This window comes from Palaemon carinicauda, chromosome 23, assembly GCF_036898095.1.
Source record: "Palaemon carinicauda isolate YSFRI2023 chromosome 23, ASM3689809v2, whole genome shotgun sequence".
In the NCBI taxonomy this organism is placed as follows: Eukaryota; Metazoa; Arthropoda; class Malacostraca; order Decapoda; family Palaemonidae; genus Palaemon; species Palaemon carinicauda.
Window position 1 is genome coordinate 64370976 of NC_090747.1, and position 22939 is coordinate 64393914.

Consider the following 22939-nt stretch of genomic DNA (forward strand, 5'->3'; position numbering starts at 1 on the left):
AAGAGGCAAGGGACAGTGACATTGCCCTATCAAGCAGGACAATGCTCTAGAGACTGACCATATATACTTATTATCAGTGCCCAAGCCCCCTATCCACCCAAGCTAGAACCAAAGAGGGCCAGGCAATGGGTGCTGATGACTCAGCAGATGATTCTATTAGCTCTCTCAAATCCCTTCATCTGTAGCTCACGAGGATGATGAGGTTACAGCAACAATAGAAACTAACAGTTTTGAGTGGAACTGGAACCGCAGTCTGACGTTCACCAGTCAGTGACGTTACCACATCGCCCACCATATTCCCCTGTGGAATGATTACTCTGTCCAAGAGACAATAGTTACAGCAATCATTACATTTGTCTAATCTGTGTTGGTCGTCTAGCCAATTACTAACCCATAGGTTACTAAATTTCCTTGAGAGCAGTTACTGGCTAGCATTCCAAAATGTTAATCCCCCAAGGTTCAAATTTACTTCGCCAAATTTTATGCCAAGGAAATTATCACGTGAAATATAAAGCCGTAAAATTTAATACATATAATTAAGCACAAAAGTAAACTTAAAAAACAGTGCGAGAAAGTCCATTTACTTATTAATAAATACTGTATGGTAACCCTGCCTAACCACTTCGAACGTATCAAAGTATACATAGTGACTCACAGAAACAGAAAAAAATAAGAAGGTTCTCCATTGGTGTTTACGAGGCAGGAGCTGAGGCGAGACACACCAGGTCGAAAGTTACAAGTGCAAAAGTTAACTGCCTTTGACTAAAACACCAAAGAGAACAAAGCAGGAACAGGAAAGTGAAATAGAATTTAGAAGGATTTAGAAGTTCAAACAAAATTAACTAGAATTTAAAGAAGCAGCTTGGTTATGTCATCTAATTTCTTGCAAGACTGCTTTTTCTGGTCTATTTTATGCTCTACTAGTGGACACGACCCTTCAGAAATGACTTCCAAATATTTAGAATAGATATGCACACACAGATTCAACCCTTCCCACCCCTCCCCCTTTCCTGACTATAACACGTCAGTTGTGGTTCCCGAGTGTACCTCTCGGGGTACCCCTCACACCAGGTATGACTATTCTCTCTCCCCCTACAAAAGGTTGGGAGAGAATTAGCTATATATATATATATATATATATATATATATATATATATATATATATATATATATATATATATATATATATATATATATATAACTACTCATTCTCTCCTAACCTTTTGTAGGGGGAGAGAGAATAGTCATACCCTGGTGTGAGGGAGTACCCCGAAAGGTAACCTAATAAACCACAACTCCCATGTTGTAGTTAGGAAAGGGGGAGGGGTGGGAAGGGTTGAATCTGTGTGTGTGCATATCTATCTAAATATTTGGCCATCATCTCCAAAGGGTCGTGTCCACTAGTCCATCCATCCATATACCAAAGGCACTTCCCCCAACTTTGGGGGTTAGCCGACAACAACAAGAAACAAAACAAAAAAGGGGACCTCTACTCTCTACGTTCCTCCAGCCTAACCAGGGACTCAGCCGAGTTCAGCTGGTACTGCTAGGGTGCCACAGCCCAACCTCCCACATTTCCACCACAGATGAAGCTTCATACTGCTGAGTCCCCTACTGCTGCTACCTCCGCGGTCATCTAAGGCACCGGAGGAAGCAGCAGGGCCTACCGGAACTGCGTCACAATCGCTTGCCATTCATTCCTATTTCTCGCACGCTCTTTTGCCTCTCTCACATCTATCCTCCTATCACCCAGAGCTTTCTTCACACCATCCATCCACCCAAACCTTGGCCTTCCTCTTGTACTTCTCCCATCAACTCTTGCATTCATCACCTTCTTTAGCTGACAGCCATTTTCCATTCTCTCAACATGGCCAAACCACCTCAACACATTCATATCCACTCTAGCCGCTAACTCATTTCTTACACCCGTTCTCACCCTCACCACTTCGTTCCTAACCCTATCTACTCGAGATACACCAGCCATACTCCTCAGACACTTCATCTCAAACACATTCAATTTCTGTCTCCATCACTTTCATTCCCCACAACTCCGATCCATACATCACAGTTGGTACAATCACTTTCTCATATAGAACTCTCTTTACATTCATGCCCAACCCTCTATTTTTTACTACTCCCTTAACTGCCCCCAACACTTTGCAACCTTCATTCACTCTCTGACATACATCTACTTCCACTCCACCATTTGCTGCAACAACAGACCCCAAGTACTTAAACTGATCCACCTCCTCAAGTAACTCTCCATTCAACATGACATTCAACCTTGCACCACCTTCCCTTCTCGTACATCTCATAACCTTACTCTTACCCACATTAACTCTCAACTTCCTTCTCTCACACACCCTTCCAAATTCTGTCACTAGTCGGTCAAGCTTCTCTTCTGTGTCTGCTACCAGTACAGTATCATCCGCAAACAACAACTGATTTACCTCCCATTCATGATCATTCTCGCCTACTAGTAGAGCATAAAATTGCAATAGACTAGAAAAAGCATTCATGCAAGAAATTAGATGACATAACCAAACAGGTGTGGTATTGGTAACAAAAGATTTTTATATTATAATTTAATTTTAGTGTATCTGACTTTTTGAAAGATAATAGCCAGGTAAAGGCAAGTGGTATGTTGAATTGTAAATCTTGGCAGTCTTAATTTTGTATTGCAAGCTAATTCCAATGACTGGATTTCCTGAAGATTGAGTTACGTTTTCTTTCATATTTTTAGAAAGGATCATTAAAAGATAATAAATAAGACATGGAAATTAATGAGAGGTCAGGCTTTTGACTGGAATATCATTTCTAAATTTGAGTGAGCTGGTTAGAAGTTCAGGTCTTTGTAGAGATGACTCTCTCTCTCTCTCTCTCTCTCTCTCTCTCTCTCTCTCTCTCTCTCTCTCTCTCTCTCTCTCTCTCCATATTGACCATAAAGTCTGGGACATCCAAAATCCTTGTAACTCTCTCTCTCTCTCTCTCTCTCTCTCTCTCTCTCTCTCTCTCTCTCTCTCTCTCTCTCTCTCTCTCTCTCTCTCTCTCTCTCTCTCTCTCTGTGGTGGTATACATACCATGCTAGGTGATATATCATAGCAATCCATGATTGCCAAAGGTTATGTAAGCAGATGAGCAGCTAGGAGTAACGAGAACTTTTGGTTAGGAGGAAATGCCCTCATAAATCTTGATGAAGTCCCTGGCAGCAAGGTGACGGATTGGGTTTAAGGCGATAGACAAGATGTCTTTTCAGCTTTTATTCCTGATGTTTGGTGGATGATCTTAATGGAATTAGTATGGACCGGCAGGGGTCACTTGCCTTTGTTAGATAGGCACTGCTCATCACAGAGAACTGGCTATCCTTTGATGAATTTAGCCCAAGAATCCTCTTGAGGCCCTTTGTGTCAATATGCAAGGGAGGAGATAATGATGATGATAGATTTATCAGGAGTTAACCCCTCCCCCATCTGAGATGGTTTTGTGTTGTCTTATGGGGCTAATGTTTTGATAACATGCATGACTGTGTTTATAGACTGTCATGCAGATTTAGTTTATGCAAATCACTTAGTTTCATATGAGAGCAGGTCCTTCTGGGCCAACCATATGGGAAGGGGGACTCATACTATCACTAAACTGCTTTAGAATGATAATAAACTTGGGATTGTTATGTTGCCCTTGCTTCGTGTTAGTTTACGGTACTGTCGTTAAAATGAATAGTGTGGTGTATTATGTTCTCAGTTTTCAACCCCCAAGTCCCAGATTCAGTTCCAGAATGTCCCCATCTTACAAACATTTGGAGATACACAAATCCAACTGAAAATAACAAAGATAAGATAAAGAAATACAGTAATAAAACAATGTTATATCATTTAATATTGTAAGCACAACATTATTTGTAATCACCTGATATCTATTTTATATGAAACTACACTGTTTGTTGACTTTTGTAGCTGGAAATTTTTGGCATGGGATTCAGGTTAGGTCTACTCTAGGCCAAAATTTAAGAAAGACTCGACTTGCAAACAACTTCCTGGAACCAATTAAGTTTGTGAGTTGAGTACCTTTTGTATTATGATTTGCAGAAAGTTTACAGATCACCGGTTTTCATAGTTCTCTACCACGGTTTAAAATAAAAACAAACTCAAATCAGCAGTGCATACCTTTGATTATCGGAACCATCTCACTACCAGTGGTGAATTCAACAACACCTTTGATACAGCAAAATCTTTCAAGACCACACAAAGTCTAGCTTGCTGCTTTTTATTGGAAAGCTCTCTCTCATCAAGATCTTTCTAATAAATGCCAATTTGATATGTTTTGGATGATTTTAGAAGATGTTTCCCTTTTTCAAATTTTGACAAGTCACCAACGGCAGGGAAAGGGGTAAATCCCCCCCTAAGGTGACGTACTTTGGCATCGTCCGTTCTTGTAACCATAAGTAGGGCCCTCTTGGTCGGATATGGATCTAAGAATAGTAAACGATTCCGTACTTCAAAGGGTAGAACAATTGTGCGATGAGGTATGATGGTGACTACAAATAGTGCTATAATATCATCATCATCTCCTCATAAGTATTGACGCAAAGGGCCTCAGCTAGATTTCCCTAGTCGTCTTTATCTTGAGCTTTTATAAGATATCCAAACTATATTTCATAAATTCATTTTCCATTTGCTCTAAATTCTCAACCTGATTCATGGTTCTAATATTCCAATTACCAACTTCCAAGTTCTCTTGATTATTTATAAATTGGGAGATTCTTAGCACCCCGCTACACTCGGGATTGCGGGCCATTCTTCTCTTTCCCTAGATTGACTAAATCCATAGAGGATTCATTGGGTAAATTCATCAAAGGATAGCCAGTTCCTTGTGATGCGCAGTGCCTATCCAACTGGCAAGTGAACCCTGCTGGTCCCTACTAATTCCAAAAATTTATTTTACTTTCTAATGCAGTCTTCAGTTTCTATCTGTCTTTATTCCTTTATTTTTTACGCTACAAAGCGTCAACAGGAGTAGGTTGACTCGTGACATCATTGCTCCTTGAACAAAAGTCCCGAGCCTGACCGATTTTCTCACGGGATCACGAGGGTTAAAGCAATTCTGCCTCTGAATGATTCAGCTTAAGAATGCATTACAACTATGCACTTTAATTAGTGTCTTGATCCTCCAGACATTTGAAAGTCAACATTTTCATTAACTGATAAAGTAAAAAGATACATTTAATCGGTAATAGAAATCAAGGGAAGTGCATTGATCGTCGTAATCATTACTTCTGCCAATGAAGTTGGAAGGAGGTTATGTTTTACCCTTTATTTATGTTTTATTGTGTCCTTGTTGTTGAACTGCTTCCTGGCCACAATTTTAATTGTAGAGTAATGAAACTTGCACTCTCTTTTACTTGAGAGGGGAAATGAGTCTTCCTCCCAAACTCCTATTAGGAATAGGTCTTCTTCAGGTGTCATCTTCTGTCACAGCAGTTTCCTTGGCCTTCCGACTGGTGGTTGTTATTCTGTCACTTCCATATTTACTTCTCATCAAGTTTTCATCATCTAGTCTACTCTCAAGCTTTAACTCTGTCAGTCTTTGAGTTCTCAGTCTTTTTTTCAAGCAAACCATCTTAATCTTTGAGTTCTCAGTCCTTTTTTTTTAGTAAATCATCTCAGTCTGAGTTAGTCTTTTTTCCAGCAAACCCTCTTAATTTCTGAGTCCTCGGCCTTTTCTCGAACAAACTTTCTCAGTCTTTGTGTTCTGAGTTTTTTTTTCCAGCAAACCATCTCAATCTTTTCAGTTCTCCATCCTTTTTCAGTAAATTATTTCACTCTGAGTTATCATCCTTTTCCCAGCAATCTTTCTCAGTCATTTTAGTTCTCAGTCTTCTTTCAGTAAACAACCTCAGCCTTTGTGTTCTCAGCCTTTTTTTCTAGCTTTTGGACAGCTCAGATCTAAAGTTTCATGCCCTGATTACATGTGATTCTTGGTAAGTGGGCATGAATTGTACTGTGACATTCAGATTAATAGCAGTGAAGCACTGAAGGAAGCATGTGTTGCATTTTTTATGTTGTGGCTGTTATTAAAAATATATTACCAGAGTGTGCATGGTCTGTTTTGTTGGAATATAGAATTTTTTTGTTAACAGTATATGAATTGTATAGATATGAAGTTTTGTATATACTACATTACTGTGTGTGTGTGTAATCATTCTAGGATGGTTTGAGCATTTCTAAGCTTTGGATTTTTCCTCCTCCTCCAGTTTTCCCCCAACAAAACAGTCTACCATTCTTCAGGCATTGCGTCCAACATCTTTACTGTTCTATATATCAGTGTTGCCCAATCCATAAGTGTCTTCGTAGAATTTAATATTATTATTTTTCAACTTATCGTTAAGCCCATTCAGCTTCTCTGTACCATGGTCTTCCACTGTCTTAGGTTAGAGTTCTCTTGCTTAAGGGTACACTCGGGCACACACTCCTATCTCATTTCTCTTCCTCTTGTTTTGTTAAGGTTTTTGTAGTTTATATAGGAGATATTTATTGTTGTTACTCTTCTTAAAATATTTTATTTTCATTTTTTCCTTTCCTCACTGAGCTATTTTCCCTGTTGGAGCCCCTGGGCTTATAGTATCCTGCTTTTCCAACAAGGTTTGTGGCTTAGCAAGTAATAATAATAATTTTTCAATATTAATCTTACCCGATAATCATGTAGCTGTCAACTCTGTTGCCGACAGAAATCTACGGTCGGGATACGCCAGCGATCGCTATACAGGTGGGGGTGAACACAACAGCGCCATCTGTGTTCAGGTACTCCAGTACTTCTTGTCAACACCACCTCAATTTTTCCTCTGTCGTGCCTCCGGCTAGACCTACATGGATACGCTGTTGATTCTGGAGTTATTGCTCACGATTTGGTGATGTATTTGCTCTAGAGTTTAGCCTTCGCTATTCAGGAAGCTTTATCATTAGCTTAGCAAGTTTTTGGAATTAATTTGATTTAATTTTTGATTTAATTTTGGTGACGAAGAGAGTATGAACTCTCTTTCACTTTTAAATGGCCGACCCTTCCCTTAGACGGAAGTGTTGGTGTCAAAGAGAGTATAGACTCTCTTAATTTTGCTTAACAAAAGTTATAGATTTATTTTATATCTCTCCGCCTTTTATAGGCCTCTTCGATTAACTTCCTTTTATTATAAACTTATTAAAATTAATTTTTATGTTTGTTTATATTCGACCTTTCCTAATAGTAGGCGGTCTTTTCTTGGAACCGAAGTTAATTAACATTGAGCCCGTCATTTCGTTTTTACCTGTTAACATATGCTATTTTAATGTTTTTGAAAGAATTTCTTTGATAGTCTCGTACTGTTTTCAAGTTGAACTAACGTTTTGTTTTGTCTCTGCAGTTGTTGACGTTCAGAACGTTCAACTTGCGCTCTATCGTTACGATAGAGAGAGAATATTCACGGTTTCACGTTGCAGTAAGAGTAAACCGATTCTAGCGTTTTGTTCATTCTTTCTTAGCTTAAATGGTTTTAATTCTAATAAAGGAACTTTTTGGGAAATCTTTCAGTTTTTTTTTTTTTCCTTTAACAATAATATGTTTTAACGATATATATAATTGGGCTCATCTCTCAGGTTCTAAGTCAAGAGAGAGAGAGAGAGAGAGAGATAGAGACGGAGGGAGAGAGAGGAGGATAAACGTTTCGTTCAAGCGGGTAACGTTGTTATCGTTTTTGCTCTTCTCCCTAGTCTCTTTAGGGGAAGAAGGTAAACGTTTCTAGAGTTTTATTCTTGTTCCCAGGCTTTATGCGGTGAGAGATTTTAAACGTAGTTTATTTGATCTAGTGTTTAGTCTCTTTTCCAGCCACTGAATTATTTATCTTTCATTATGTTTTTCTGTTACATTGTAATACTGTTTTCGCAATTACTAACTTTTAATGAAGGATAGAATTGCGTGTTTCAGGTACAAACCACTTAAAGTTTCGAGTTCAGTGAAATAAGTGCAAACAGAAAATCAAAAGTGATAAAGTGATAAGCGCAAAGTGTTACAGTGTTGCGTTCGAGGGTTCGTCTGTTCGTGCCAGTTGTTCGCCTAGTCTGGGACCTCTTACAAGCTCCCAAGCCCAGGGGAGAAGTAACGTCGAAGGACTTATGGGTTCATCAGGCCTTGATCGGCGAACAGACTTTTCCCTCCGTGGTTTCGGGTGTAACCAACTCACGTAGCCGACGTGATCACCCCACCCACACAAAGACGAGAGAGCCCATTTATTCCTCGTCTGCGGAAGAGGTTTCTCGCAGAAACCATGGACCAAATCTTGCAGCTTTTAAGTGCAAGTCGGTCCCTTCCGCGCAAGTCCAACTCCTAGGTGGAGCCATTAGCACTGGGTCAGTTCGGACTTGCTGCAGTACGACAACTGCACACCTCCCAGAGAGGCAAGGTGCTACCGCAACAGGCAGTAACTCCGTCTGTTGCCGCACCAGCTGTTTTAGACCCTCAGTCTCAACGGACAGTAGCTCCGTTTGTTGTTGTCTTTCATAGACCCTAGTGGTCTATGCTGCAGACAATGCAGTCTCAGCTTGCGGTTTTGATGCAGGAGTTTCAGGCAGAGAAGGTTAGCACACCTCCTCCTGCGAGCGCTCCTCCACCTCTGCGCAGTCCACCCTGCCAGACGTATGATGTTGAGGCTCCTCCTGCCTCCATGCGTGAGCTGCCGCATTGGGAGTTGCCAGGTACCAGCGCTATGCAGCAACCTCCACTTTCCTTGAGGCAGGAGCCTCTTGCTATGCGGCAACCTCCTCAACCCTTGAGGCAGGAGCCTCATGCTTTGCAGCAACCTCCTCTACCCTTGAGGCAGGAGCCTCATGCGTTGCGGCAACCTTCTCCATCCTTGAGGCAGCAACCTCATGCGTTGCGGCAACCTCCACCATCCTTGAGGCAGCAGCCTCAACTCTTGCGGCAACCGCCTCAACTCTTGAGGCAAGAACCTCAACTCTTGAGGCAAGAGCCTCAACTCTTGAGGCAAGAGCCTCTCTCTGCGCAGCCACCTCCTCAATCCTTGAGGCAGGCGCAACCCTTGAGGCAGGAACCTCATGCTATGAGGCAACCTCCACCATCCTTGAGGCAGCAGCCTCATGCTATGCGGCAACCGCCTCAACTCTTGAGGCAAGAGCCTCTCTCTGCGCAGCTACCTCCTCAACCCTTGAGGCAGACGCAACTCTTGAGGCAGGAACCTCATGCTATGCGGCAACCTCCTCCAACCATGAGGCAGGAGCCTCATGCTATGAGGAGCCTCATGCTATGCGGCATCCTCCTCAAACCATGAGGCAGGAGCCTCATGCTATGCGGCATCCTCCTCAACCCATGAGGCAGGAGCCTCATGCTATGAGGAGCCTCATGCTATGCGGCATCCTCCTCAACCCATGAGGCAGGGACCTCATGCTATGAGGAGCCTCATGCTATGCGGCATCCTCCTCAACCCATGAGGCAGGAGCCTCATGCTATGCGACAACCTCCTCTACCCATGAGGCAGGAGCCTCATGCTATGCGGCATCCTCCTCAACCCATGAGGCAGGAGCCTCATGCTATGCGGCTTCCTCCTCAACCCATGAGGCAGGAGCCTCATGCTATGCGGCATCCTCCTCAAACCATGAGGCAGGAGCCTCATGCTATGCGGCAACCGCCTCAACCCATGAGGCAGGAGCCTCATACTATGCGGCATCCTCCTCAACGCATGCGGCATGAGCCTCATCCCTTGCAGCATGAGCCTCATCCCTTGCAGCATGAGCCTCATCCCATGCAGCTTGAGCCTCATCCCATGCAGCATGAGCCTCATCCCATGCAGCATGAGCCTCTTCCCATGCAGCATAAGCCGCACGCCATGCAACATGCTCTGCTTACCTTACAGCATGCTCTGCATACAGCATGCTCTGCATACCTTACCGCATGCTCCTCAGTCACACATCTTTGGTTGTTGCCAACTCACTAGACTGTCAAGCAGTTTCATAACGTTGCCTTCTAGTCTGCTGCTTTTGCACCAGTGAAACCCTCACTGAGAGAACTTAGCTTTTCTCGGATATGGTTCCTGTAGATGAGAAAGTGCTATTCTCCCTCCTTCTGATATTCCCTTGAGGACTCTGTCATTTAGAGAGGAGGCTTTAGCTGCTTAGCCTCCTATGGACTTTTATTTAAGCATAACATGCTTCCAGGGAGGGTAATGGTTCCACTTCAGTCGCTAACCCCGTCTGTTACCACACCTGCTCCCATAGACCTTGAGCTTTGTTGCAAGACATGCAGTCCAAGCTTAGTCCTTGTTAGAGGATTTTTTGTTTACGGAGTCAGTGTGTCACTGGGAAGACATTCAACAACCAGCAGAAGTGACTTGTTGTGACGCAGTGCGGCAACCTCAGCAACCCGATAAGGAGTTGTCTGTACGACCCAGACAGTCTAGACAGTTTCGGGTTGTCACTGTACTTCCTCGCTTCCCCATGGTTGACAGTTCACAGACTGTGCAGCAGTACCATGATCTTGTGTCCGGCTCCGTCAGACGACTGGCTTTTAAGAGCTCCCACAAGTCGTCGCTGTCTGGAGATTCTCAGATGGACTATGGATCTGACCAAGGAACTGGGCCTCCTGGTCAATTTTGAGGAGTCCCAGCTCGTCCCTTCCCAGACCATTGTCTACCTGGGTATGGATCTTCAGAGTCGAGCTTTTCGGGCTTTTCCGTCGGCCCCAAGGATCTACTAAGCCCTAGAATGCATCCAGAGCATGCTGAGAAGGAACCGATGCTCAGTCAGGTAGTGGATGAGTCTAACAGGGACACTTTCATCGCTGGCCCTGTTCATCGAGTTAGGGAGACGCCACCTCCGCCCCCTTCAGTATCATCTAGCGGCTCACTGGATAAAGGACATGACGCTAGAGACGGTCTCAGTTCCTGTTTCCGAAGAGAGGAGGTCTACTCTCACGTGGTGAAAGAACAGCTTTCTTCTCAAGGAAGTCTACCTTTGGCTGTTCAGTAACCCGACCGCCGTCTCTTCTCTGACGCATCAGACACGGGCTGGGGTGCGACTTTAGACGGACAGGAATGCTCGGGAACATGGAATCAGGAGCAAAGGACACTTCACATCTATTGCAAGGAGCTGTTGGCGGTTCATCTGGCCTTGATAAACTTCAAGTCCCTCCAGCTTAACAAGGTGGTGGAGGTGGACTCTGACAACACCACAGCCTTGGCTTACATCTCCAAGCAGGGAGGGACTCGTTCGTGGAAGTTGTTCTAGATCGCAAGGGACCTCCTCATCTGGTCAAAAGATCGAAAGCTCACGCTGGTAACGAGGTTCATTCAGGGCGATATGAATGTCATGGCAGATCGCCTTAGCCGGAAGGGTCAGGTCATCCCCACAGAGTGGACCCTTCACAAGAATGTTTGCAGCAGACTTTGGGCCCTGTGGGGTCAGCCAACCATAGATCTGTTCACTACCTCGATAACCTAGAGGCTCCCGTTGTTTTGTTCTCCGATTCCAGACCCAGCAGCAGTTCACGTGGATGCTTTTCTGCTGGATTGGTCCCATCTCGACCTGTATGCATTCCCGCCGTTCAAGATTGTCAACAGGGTACTTCAGAAGTTCGCCTCTCGCAAAGGGACACGGCTGACGTTGGTTGGCTCCGCTCTGGCCCGCGAGAGAATGGTTCATAGAGGTACTGCAATGGCTGGTCGACATTTCCAGGACTCTTCCTCTAGGAGTGGACCTTCTACGTCTACCTCACGTAAAGAAGGTACACCCAAACCTCCACGCTCTTCGTCTGACTGCCTTCAGACTTTCGAAAGACTCTCAAGAGCTAGGGGCTTTTCGAAGGAGGCAGCCAGAGCGATTGCCAGAGCAAGGAGGACATCCACTCTCAGAGTCTATCAGTCTAAAGGGGAAGTCTTCCGAAGCTGGTACAAGGCCAATGCAGCTTCCTCAACCAGTACCACTGTAACCCAGATTGCTGACTTCCTGTTACATCTAAGGAACGTAAGATCCCTTTCAGCTCCTACGATTAAGGGTTACAGAAGTATGTTGGCAGCGGTTTTCCGCCACAGAGGCTTGGATCTTTCCACCAACAAAGATCTACAGGACCTCCTTAGGTCTTTTGAGACCTCAAAGGAACGTCGGTTGTCCACTCCAGGCTGGAATCTAGACGTGGTCCTAAGGTTCCTTATGTCATCAAGATTTGAACCTCTCCAATCAGCCTCTTTTAAGGACCTCACATTAAAAACTCTTTTCCTCGTGTGCTTGACAACAGCTAAAAGAGTAAGTGAGATCCACGCCTTCAGCAGGAACATAGTTTTCACATCTGAAACGGCTACATGTTCCTTGCAGCTCGGTTTTTTGCTAAAATGAGCTTCCTTCACGTCCTTGGCCTAAGTCGTTCGAGATCCCAAGCCTGTCCAACTTGGTGGGGGACGAACTGGAGAGAGTACTTTGCCCAGTTAGAGCTATTAGGTACTATCTAAAAAGGTCATAACCTTTACGAGGACAATCAGAAGCCTTATGGTGTGCTATCAAGAAGCCTTCTCTTCCAAGGTCTAAGAACTCAGTTTCTTACCTTTTCAGGCTCCTGATTAGGGAAGCACATTCTCATCTGAAGGAAGAAGACCTTGCTTTGCTGAAGGTAAGGACACATGAAGTGAGAGCTGTGGCTACTTCAGTGGCCTTCAAACAGAACCGTTCTCTGCAGAGTGTTATGGATGCAACCTATTGGAGAAGCAAGTCAGTGTTCGCATCATTCTATCTCAAAGATGTCCAGTCTCTTTACGAGAACTGCTACACCCTGGGACCATTCGTAGCAACGAATGCAGTAGTAGGCGGGGGCTCAGCCACTACATTCCCATAATCCCATAACCTTTTTAACCTTTCTCTTGAATACTTTTTATGGGTTGTACGGTCGGCTAAGAAGCCTTCCACATCCTTGTTGATTTGGCGGGTGGTCAATTCTTTCTTGAGAAGCGCCGAGGTTAAAGGTTGTGATGAGGTCCTTTAGTATGGGTTGCAGCCCTTTATACTTCAGCACCTAAGAGTCGTTCAGCATCCTAAGAGGACCGCTACGCTCAGTAAGGAAGACGTACTTAATAAAGGCAGAGTAATGGTTCAAGTCGTCTTCCTTACCAGGTACTTATTTATTTTATGTTATTTTTGAATAACTAATAAAATAAAATACGGGATACTTAGCTTCTTTGTTAACATGTATGCTGGTCTCCACCCACCACCCTGGGTGTGAATCAGCTACATGATTATCGGGTAAGATTAATATTGAAAAATGTTATTTTCATTAGTAAAATAAATTTTTGAATATACTTACCCGATAATCATGATTTAATTGACCCACCCTTCCTCCCCATAGAGAACCAGTGGACCGAGGAAAAAATTGAGGTGGTGTTGACAAGAAGTACTGGAGTACCTGACCACAGATGGCGCTGTTGTGTTCACCCCCACCTGTATAGCGATCGCTGGCGTATCCCGACCGTAGATTTCTGTCGGCAACAGAGTTGACAGCTACATGATTATCGGGTAAGTATATTCAAAAATTTATTTTACTAATGAAAATAACATATTGTGTGCAGATTGGGTTTAATCCTTACGTTTATTCATTATTGGACTTGTTTGTATGCCATTGGTACAAAAAGTTATGAATAGAGGAAAATCATTGATGTTCAAAAGATTATTGTGGGATTCTATAATAGAATATTGTAATAGAGTATGAGTCAAGTGAAGAAAACTCCGGGTGATAGGAGGATAGATGTGAGAGAGGCAAGAGAGAGTGCTAGAAATTTAAATGAATGGCGAGCGATTGTGACACAGTTCCGGTAGGCCCTGCTGCTTAATCCGGTGCCTTGGATGACCGCGGAGGTAGCAGCAGTAGGGAATTCAGCGTTATGAAGCTTCATCTGTTGTGAATAACGGGGAATAGTGGACTGTGGCACCCTAGCAGTACCAGCCGAACTCGGTTGAGTCCCTCGTCAGGCTGGGAGGAGTGAGAGAGGAAACCCCCCTTTTTTTTTCATTTGTTTGATGTCGGCTACTCCCCAAAATTGGGGGAAGTGCTTTGGTATACAGATAGATAGTATGAGTCCATCATTATAGATGTATGTTATTCATTTAAGGTCTATCTTCATGTTGATTATAGCAGTAGCATTGCAATTACCTTGACAGCAACACAACAGAAATAATGTGAAGCCCCATTCTCTTGATCTAATTAAGGTGACTAGCCGTGAATGTGTTGTAGATGCTTGGCTGTAGTGACTCCTAGCCACTTAACCCTTTTAAAGGTTTAAAGGCCGCTCATGAATAGCAGAGGCGAGGGACAGTGACAATGCCTTAGAGACTGACCACATATACATGATCAGCATCCATACCCACTCTCCACTTAAACTAGGACTAGGAAAGGCCAGGCAGTAGCTGCTGATGACTCAGCAGGTAGACCTATGGGCTTCCCAAACCCCCCATCTCTGACGAGAATGGTAGGGTTGCAAACACTACAAGAAACTATCAAGTTTGAGCAGGACTCTGACCTCAGCCTGGCGATCGCCAGGCAGGGTAACGTTTCTAATAGGCCACCCTGCCCATGCTGCTTTCTCTTCCAATGTTTTTTGTGTTTCCCTTTAATATGTTGCCCATCTTTGAGATTGCCCTTGTTTGAAATTTTATCTAAAGTACAAATCCCATGTCCAAGTCCAGTACAGTAAGTATCTAGTTAAGTTGAAAGGGATTATGAATCAGAATGTATAAAGCTTTCGTGCTGGAGAAGTATTTACGTCGGTGAATGATTTGTAAGTGCTTCTATACATGAACAAGCCAATAAACTTTGATTTAGAATATTCAAGTTGGTAATGATGTTTTTTACTATTTGTTTGCATAAACTCATACTATATAGTACAGTCTCTTTTTGTAGTACACTATCAGTGATCAGAATGTGCACGCACATAAATGAAAACGGCCGTTAAGTGAGAACTTTGTCTCCCACCTGACTGACACTTGTGTTATTATGTTGCACTTCGTAAATGGTACGGAAGATTCTTAGCAGTCTCTCTTAGGCCCCCCCTCCCCCCAGCTCTGATGCTTTCAGTCTTCCAGCTTTCATTGGTTACTTTTTGATGGAAGTTTTACTTATAACTTTAATCCTTTTCATTTTGTTACTTTCTTCGTAGCTGTTTAATTTTCCTTTTCATTTGGTTACTTCCTATGTAGCTGTTTAGCCTTTAACTCATTCCATCCATTACTTAGCTGTTTAAATTGACTTTTTTTTACACTTTACTCTTCTCTAAATCATTCTGATGACCCCTTATGGAGAATGCAATAAGAACAAAAGACACTCTTTGAAAATAAGATGTATGATACAGTACAGATGGTAAAATACAGTTGAAAACTTCAAGAATAAATATATTTGTGATTAAAGAAACTTAGCTGATGTGAAGTGCTGCTTAATTTTAATTATTGTTCTATATACAGTATAGAAGGTCCTTAAATTACAAACATTCAGATACACACAATTCCAACTGAAATTACAAATCTCAGATATTGTATTTAATGTTCATAAAGAAATATTGCAATAAAACGATGTTATATTTAATGCAGTAAGCAAGACAATATTCGTAATATGAAAGGGGACTATTTGTTGTCTTTTGCAGTTGAAAATTGTAGTTTAACAAAATTCAACTTAAAAACAACTTGGAATCTATTGAGTTTGTAAGTTGGGGACTTTCCGTATATTGCATACTACTGCTGCTTCATACGCTAAAGGCCCCTTTAGTGGGATGCCCCTTGTAGTATGTCTAGTTTAACAAAGTAGAATTTGTAAAAAGTCTGTTATGTGCCTCTGGATTCAAATGCATTGCTCTGCTTCTTAGTTTAGTTCTGCCTTTGTTTTGAAAAAGGGGCGTTAAATTGGCCTAATGAGAGTTAACCCTTTTACCCCCAAAGGACGTACTGGTACATTTCTCAAAAGCCATCCCTTTACCCTCATGGATGTACCGGTACGTCCTTGCAAAAAAATGCTATAATTTTTTTTTTTCATATTTTTGATACTTTTTTTAAGAACATTCAGGCATTTTCCAAGAGAATGAGACCAACCTGACCTCTCTATGACAAAAATTAAGGCTGTTAGAGCAATTTAAAAAATATATACTGCAAAATATGCTGGGAAAAAAATAACCCCCTGGGGGTTAAGGGTTGGAAATTTCCAAATAGCCTGGGGGTAAAAGGGTTAAGAAGCAACTGAAAATTGCCTAATTTTAGCAACGTACAATTTTGTTTTTGTGTTTTTATATCTTTTAGTTATGTGTTGGTAGAGATCTTTTGTCTTTTGTTTGAAATTTGTTGGCTGAGACTGTAACTTGCTTTTTGAAGTGCTTTTAATTTCCCTTTTATATATTTTGTACCTTTCAAATCTTCCTTGACCATTTAATGCAAAATTTAAATCTTTCAGATGAAAACTGCACAAGCACTGGTAATCCAAAGGTGGTGGCGATCAGCGTGGAAGGCCAAGCAGAGGAAACTCTACGAAAAGGCTGCCATCGTCCTCCAAGCCAACTGGCGGAGGAGACAAGCCCAGCTGCTTCTGCAGAGACTCAGAGAACAAAAGGAGAACGAGCGGAGGGTAAGTGATAACCTTCTAAGTGATTTTGATTACCACCACACTATAATTCTGGCCAGATAGTACTACATTGGATCACTCTTTGGTTACGACTCATTTTTCCTTTGCCTATACATACATCGAATAGTCTTCCCTATTCTTTACACATTCTCTTTTGTCCTCATACACATGACAATGCTAACATAAGAGTTCTTCGTCCAAGTAGTCAACTACTGCACTTCAATTGTTCAGTGGCTACTTTCCTCTTGGTAAGGGTAGAAGAGACTCTTTAGCTATGGTAGGCAGCTCTTCCAGGAGGATACTCCAAAACCAAACCATTGTTCTCTAGTCTTGGCTAGTGCCATAACCTCTGTACCATGATCTTCTACTGTCTTGGGGTAAGCTTTTCTTGCTTGAGGATGCACTCAGGCACAGTATTCTATTTTTCCTTATTTCCTTTCCTCACTGGGCTATTTTCCTTGTTAGAGCCCTTGGGCTTCTAGCATCCTGCCTTTCCAACTACCGTTGTAGCTTACCAATTAATAATAATGATAATAATAATAGTATGGTAAACTCTGAAATAAGACCTAATTTACTGGTAAATTAGTTTTTCTTTTTGCTAAACATCTTTTGCAGAAGTGATACATCTTGCATAAAAATCTCTCTAAATTGAATGAGTTCAAATTACAGCATAGCTTGGAAGCAATAGATTATCTCCCCTATATAATGAAGAGCAAGCATCTGGCTATATATAAAGATATGTACAGAAAATTCTTTCCTATCCCTTTGGTAGGGGGAGAGAGAGGGGTGCGTGTTTGCGAATATCTATTTAAAAATTTATCCGTCATTTTTGACGGGTCATGTACACTAGTATGAAGTATCCGTCAATTTTGGTATATCTTGAATGTTTACTCTGGAGTTATACCATAGGATCTGTTACTAGATTTATTGTTTGTCACAAGTCAGTATAATGGAAGCACCTACCATGCATTTCAGAGCCCGTGTTATATCGTTTTTCGCAAATATCTTCTCAACAAACAGTTGAATCAATGTGACATTTTGACACAGCTCGTTTGACACCTTCCGCTAATTTATGACACAACAGTGCATTGCCAAGTGTGTTTCATTAAAGAGCTTACTCTTGGCTTTCAAGGACAAGTTGGCGAGAGCCGAGAAGTCATTCGGACAAGGGAAGGCTTTCCGTGACGTAGGTCTGACGTATGTCACAACCACGAATCCTCCACTCTAGTATTCCCTCTCCTTCCCTCTTTGCCCTCTTCTATCACGTATCCCCCCCCTCTCTCTCTCTCTCTCTCTCTGCGCATTGCATACATGAGATAATTATCAAGTCAAGCCCATAATAATTATTGGCCTATAAAGGCAGATGACCCATAGGCATATACTGAGTACGGTTTGATCGTTTACGCAAACCATCACGACTGTTGTCCTACTGTGTTTGAGCGTTATACGGTGTTTGGTAGGCGAAAAGGTTAACGTGGGAATTCACCTCATACAGCACTTATGCAACAGCCAAAGACGCTGGACCAGCAATCACTATCGTTTGCAGAAATAAACACCCTATCATGCTTGGCAATACTATGCTTTCGACTTATCTGTCATTATGGACAAGTAACATCCGCATGGCTTCATATCTCCTGTACAAGGTGAGAGAGAGAGAGAGAGAAGAAGTGGGGGATACGGGATAAGAGGAAAATGAGGAGGGAGGGAGGGGAAGACTGGAGTTGAGGAAGTGTGGTTGTTATACACGTCACAACTTCGTCACAGAAAACCTTGTCCAAATGCCTACTCGGAACTCGCCAACTTGTCTTTGAAATCCAAGAGTAAGCTCTCTAATGAAACACACTTGGCAATGCACTGTTGTGGCATAAATTAGCGGAAGGTGTCAAACAAGCTGTGTCAAAATGTCACATTGATTCAACTGTTTGTTGAAAAGATATTTGCAAAAAACGATATGATACGGGCTCTGAAATGCATAGTAGTAAGTTATTGCTACCGTAGTGGGGTGCCACCTTCTGTGTGCCTTACATGTGTGATCTTAAGGTACTGAAATGGCCTTTTCATTATTATTACATGCTAAGCTACAACCCTTGTTGGAAAAGCAGGATGCTATAAGCTTAAGGTCTCCAACAGGGAAAATAGCCCAGTGAGGAAAGGAAATAAGGAAAAACTACAAGAGAAGTTTAAGAACAATAACATTAAAATAAATCTTTCATATGTAAGCTATAAAAACTTTAAAATAAGATGATAAAAACTTTTAAAATAACAAGAGGAAGAGAAACTAGATAGAATAGTGTGCACGAGTGTACCCTCAAGCAGGAGATCTCTAACCCAAGGCCTTCAGTGGAAGACCATGGTACATTACCCAAGACTAGAGAACAATGGTTTGATTTTGGGGTGTCCTTTTCCTAGAAGAGCTGCTTACCATAGCTAAAGTTTCTCTTCTACCAAGAGGAAAGTGGCCACAAAACAATTACATTGATTTTCTCAAGTTGTCTTACTGGTTTCTTCATGCTTGCTTCTTTTGTATGTAGTACAAGTATCATCATCATCATCATCATCACTCATAACTAGTCCACTGCAGAAGAAAGGCCTCATACATGTCCTTCCACTAGCGTGTGTTTGGTCTTTTTAGTTTGTCAATCTATCATCATTTCTTTATTCCCCTGCTTCTTTTGTAATCTCTAGGGACCCATTCAATTATTCTTAATGTCCATCTATTATCTGTCATTTTGAGTATATGACCTGCCCATGTCCATTTCTTTTTCTTATATATTAGAATATCTTCTACTTTAGTTTGTTCACATGACCATGAGATACATAGTGTTATTCCCATCATTATTCTTTCCATAGCTCCTGAGTTGCAACTACAAGTATACAGAGTATATGAGTGGGGCTAGAAGCGAAATCTGATAAGTAGGCCCTGTAGTATATCTAGTATTTTTGTTTTTAACAATAGTCCAACTTGAAGTCAACCATAACATCAAGTGGACTTTACTTTTATCATTGAATTTAAGAGATTCATCAACAAAATGTATTGATCACATTTTTCTAACAAATCACATTTAAAGATGGAGATGAGCCTAATGTGCTGATAACGAGTATCTATGATTGGTCTCTTGGACTGCGTCCTGTGCCTTGTTTGTTACTCTTGAGTGATCTTTATACTTTTAAAAGGTTTTTCAATATCTACTGTATTAAAGATAGTCTAAAACAAAACCCTTATTAAAATGATGGAAGAGATTCCTGGCTGATTCCTCTTCTTGAATTTTCATGGAATTTGTTCATTCATCCTTGTCCGAAAATGGAATTGTTCCTACATTGGTACAAACCTTTGGCCTTTGGTAGGAGTATGCGTTCACCACACACAGTTGCCACTTTGTTTTTAGCCACCGGAGAGTTGAAACTTACTTTTGGCGCCTCTATCGTGTTTTAATTTTCTTTTAGATAGTAGTTTTAGCGAAATCGTTGCGTGCGAGAGTTTATAAGACGTACGCTTTGCAGTTTCTTTCTCGATTACGGTAGCTGTGCGACAGTTGTCCATGCAATCTGCCGATATCCCACTTCCCCTCTTGGACAGCTTTCCTTTTGCGGACATTAACTTAACTGAGGATTTTCTTTAGACGCATGTCAGAGGTAGTAGTTTCTGCATCTACCGAGTGAAGGAGAAGGGTGCCACCCTTTTCATCAGTATCTTTCCTGCTGACTTGGCCTTATTTCACTAGAGGATGCCATGCTCTCTTTATTCCATTGTTGGACTTCCAGTATGCTTATGAATAGACGACACCTCAGGTGTGTCCAGAGAATAGCAAGCAAGACATTCTCGTCTCCTAGTACTAGTAGACCATTCTTATCGATATCGGTCAATGGCTGTATGTGCGCATGCCCGTGAGGTCTCCCTTGGGCATGTGCTGTCTTTTACAACAGCTTGCCCTCACCTTGTCCTACTTACTAGGATGCTATGTTCACCCTCTTTTGAAAGCTCACATTTACCTTTTAGTAAGACTGGAAACATGACAGTCCTACGTTCGCTAGCGTGTTTTTTGAGGCAAGAGAATACCTACTGAAAACATTCCTTTCCCAAAGATACGTATCAGTATTCGATACAGATACACACCGGCTACCTGTATTATTTTCTCACCAGAACAAGTGCATGCACTACAAGTAGGAATAAGGGCCTTGCTCTTCTCTCTCTTTCATTGTACCAAATGCAGTGTCCCAAACCAAATACTGCTGCTTCACTTGAAAGGAAAGAAGTAAATAGGTTTGATGAATGTAGAAGAGTGTCTAAGATGATATACGAATACATGAGAATATATATCAATAGCGGTTTTCAACCTAATTAAGTTGAACACCTTGTACGTTCTCCCATCGTATGTTAGGGCAGAGGTTATGTATTGGAAATGATTACCTCTCCAAAAATACGTTTTGCTATGAGGGGTATTTGCATCAATGGCCTTCGATGTCAGGATGCCAGAAAACTCCAAGTCAATCAATCAAGTAATCATGGCGATTGAACGCATCATGTAGTGAGGTTCAGATGTTCACCGTGCTTGCTCGATGCTACCTGATTGGCCACTTGTTGTTCTGTGTGATTTTCGAGTCACAGAATTCGTGGTATTTGCTTCCTTCCTGCTCTTCCATTATGACCGTTCTCATCGTTTGGATGTGCTATAATGTCTTACTTGTGCCTGATAAATAGGTCACCTCGAGCTTGTTCTATATGATCTACGTTTCCCAGTGGAAATTTTATGATTGGTCACAGCGATCGGGAACCCTATGATTTCTTATCACAATTGGGAACCTTACAATTGGTTACTACGATGTGAAACCCTATGATTGGAAACATTACTACGATAGGTTGCCGCAATTGGGAACCTTGCGATGGTTTATTGTGATGGGGAAGATTATCTTCGATTCCTGAGGTCATGAAGATAATGATGTAGAACAACAAATGAAACTTTTGCTTGTACCTCGGGTGATCGTCACCTCCAAGTCACCAGATAAGCAATTTATCTGTTCCTGTTATTTCTTAGTGATCCTACTGCCAAAGAGGAGGAGGAAGGAATCACCAAAGCACAGGATGACTTGATTTGTCTGCATAGTTTCAAGGGAAGAGCAGTAATATACTAAATCATAAACAGTAATATACTAAAACATAATCCCTGGGAAGGATTTTTAGTACGATGTATAGGAACTCGGGCTTCTATTACCAGTACAAGACCGAGCACTGATGGTAGGTACATAGCCGGCCGTCCTCGGCCATCTCCTACCTCGGGACGTTACCTAGATGCTTCGGGGACATCATTGCGCTACATCTCTCCACGCGCCAATACTGTTCCTTGACCTACCTCTTCCCACACTTAGAGACAGATCATTGAGTAAGTTTTTCCAAACATCAAGATTTATCTCAGTTGAGCTTGAAGTGTTGGTTCGGGCCTTCTACTGGGGGAGAAGCATTGCCTGTGACCCACTCTAGGCTGGCCCGGACTGGCGGGTGTAGTTGAAGACAGGTCCCCACCTTTAGTAGTCCTGTCGTTGCCTGATAGGATTTTCTGTTGATGGCGACTGAGAATGGGATAAAACAGTTACGTTACCTTTCCCCTCCCAAGGCCAGTTCAACCTCTCCTTTGGAAGAAGTCTCCAGCTGCTGATCGCCTCCCGAAGGGGAAAAGAGAAGGCTTCTGTGCCCAACCAGTGACCTCCCATTCACACAAGTGTGAAAAGAATGCCACCAATCCATGCTTGGAACAGTTACTATTTGAGAGCATGAGGAGCACCTACACCCTTTACGAGGCTGGATCTCCAGAGTCTTTCCATGAAGGACGAGACAGAACTTCAGAGAGACATGATAAGGCGAGTGCTTCACAAAATGCATCCAATCTTCCATAAAAGAGTTCTCTAATGAGGTTAACTCATCCTTGTGTACTTATGCCTCAGAGCACATCCAACCTTTTGATGAACACACACATGATGTTGATCCTCATGATTGTGTTCAGACTTGCTCCTCAGGGTGTATTTATACTTACGTAGAAGAGCTAGCTTTAGAAGTGGACTCTAATCACTGCGCTGGCTCCGCAGGACACTTAAGCCTCTGAAGAAGAGCTGGCTCTTGAAGTTGACCCTCGGCCTCGCATATGAGCTCCGCCGCATACCCACCTCTTGTAAAGGAGAGCTCTTTTATGAGATTGGTACTTAATCGCTCGCATGCACACCTCAGAGCGTGTCTAGTCTTCTGAAGAGCTCGCTTGCTAAGTATTTTCTCATTACCACTCCTGTGCTCCAGAGCTCTCCCACTTGTTAGAAGAGGAACTGTCATATAAGT

At 42.3% G+C, this 22939-nt stretch overlaps 1 protein-coding gene across 1 annotated transcript in view; it reads left to right on the plus strand.

Annotated features, from left to right (window-relative positions):
* Nucleotides 1-22939, plus strand: part of LOC137617139 (abnormal spindle-like microcephaly-associated protein homolog) — a 136681-nt gene that overhangs the window by 74371 nt on the left and 39371 nt on the right. The window contains exon 18 of the mRNA XM_068346994.1: nt 16450-16620. Within this exon, the coding sequence (XP_068203095.1) occupies nt 16450-16620 (171 nt within the window). The remainder of the gene's footprint in view (nt 1-16449; nt 16621-22939) is intronic.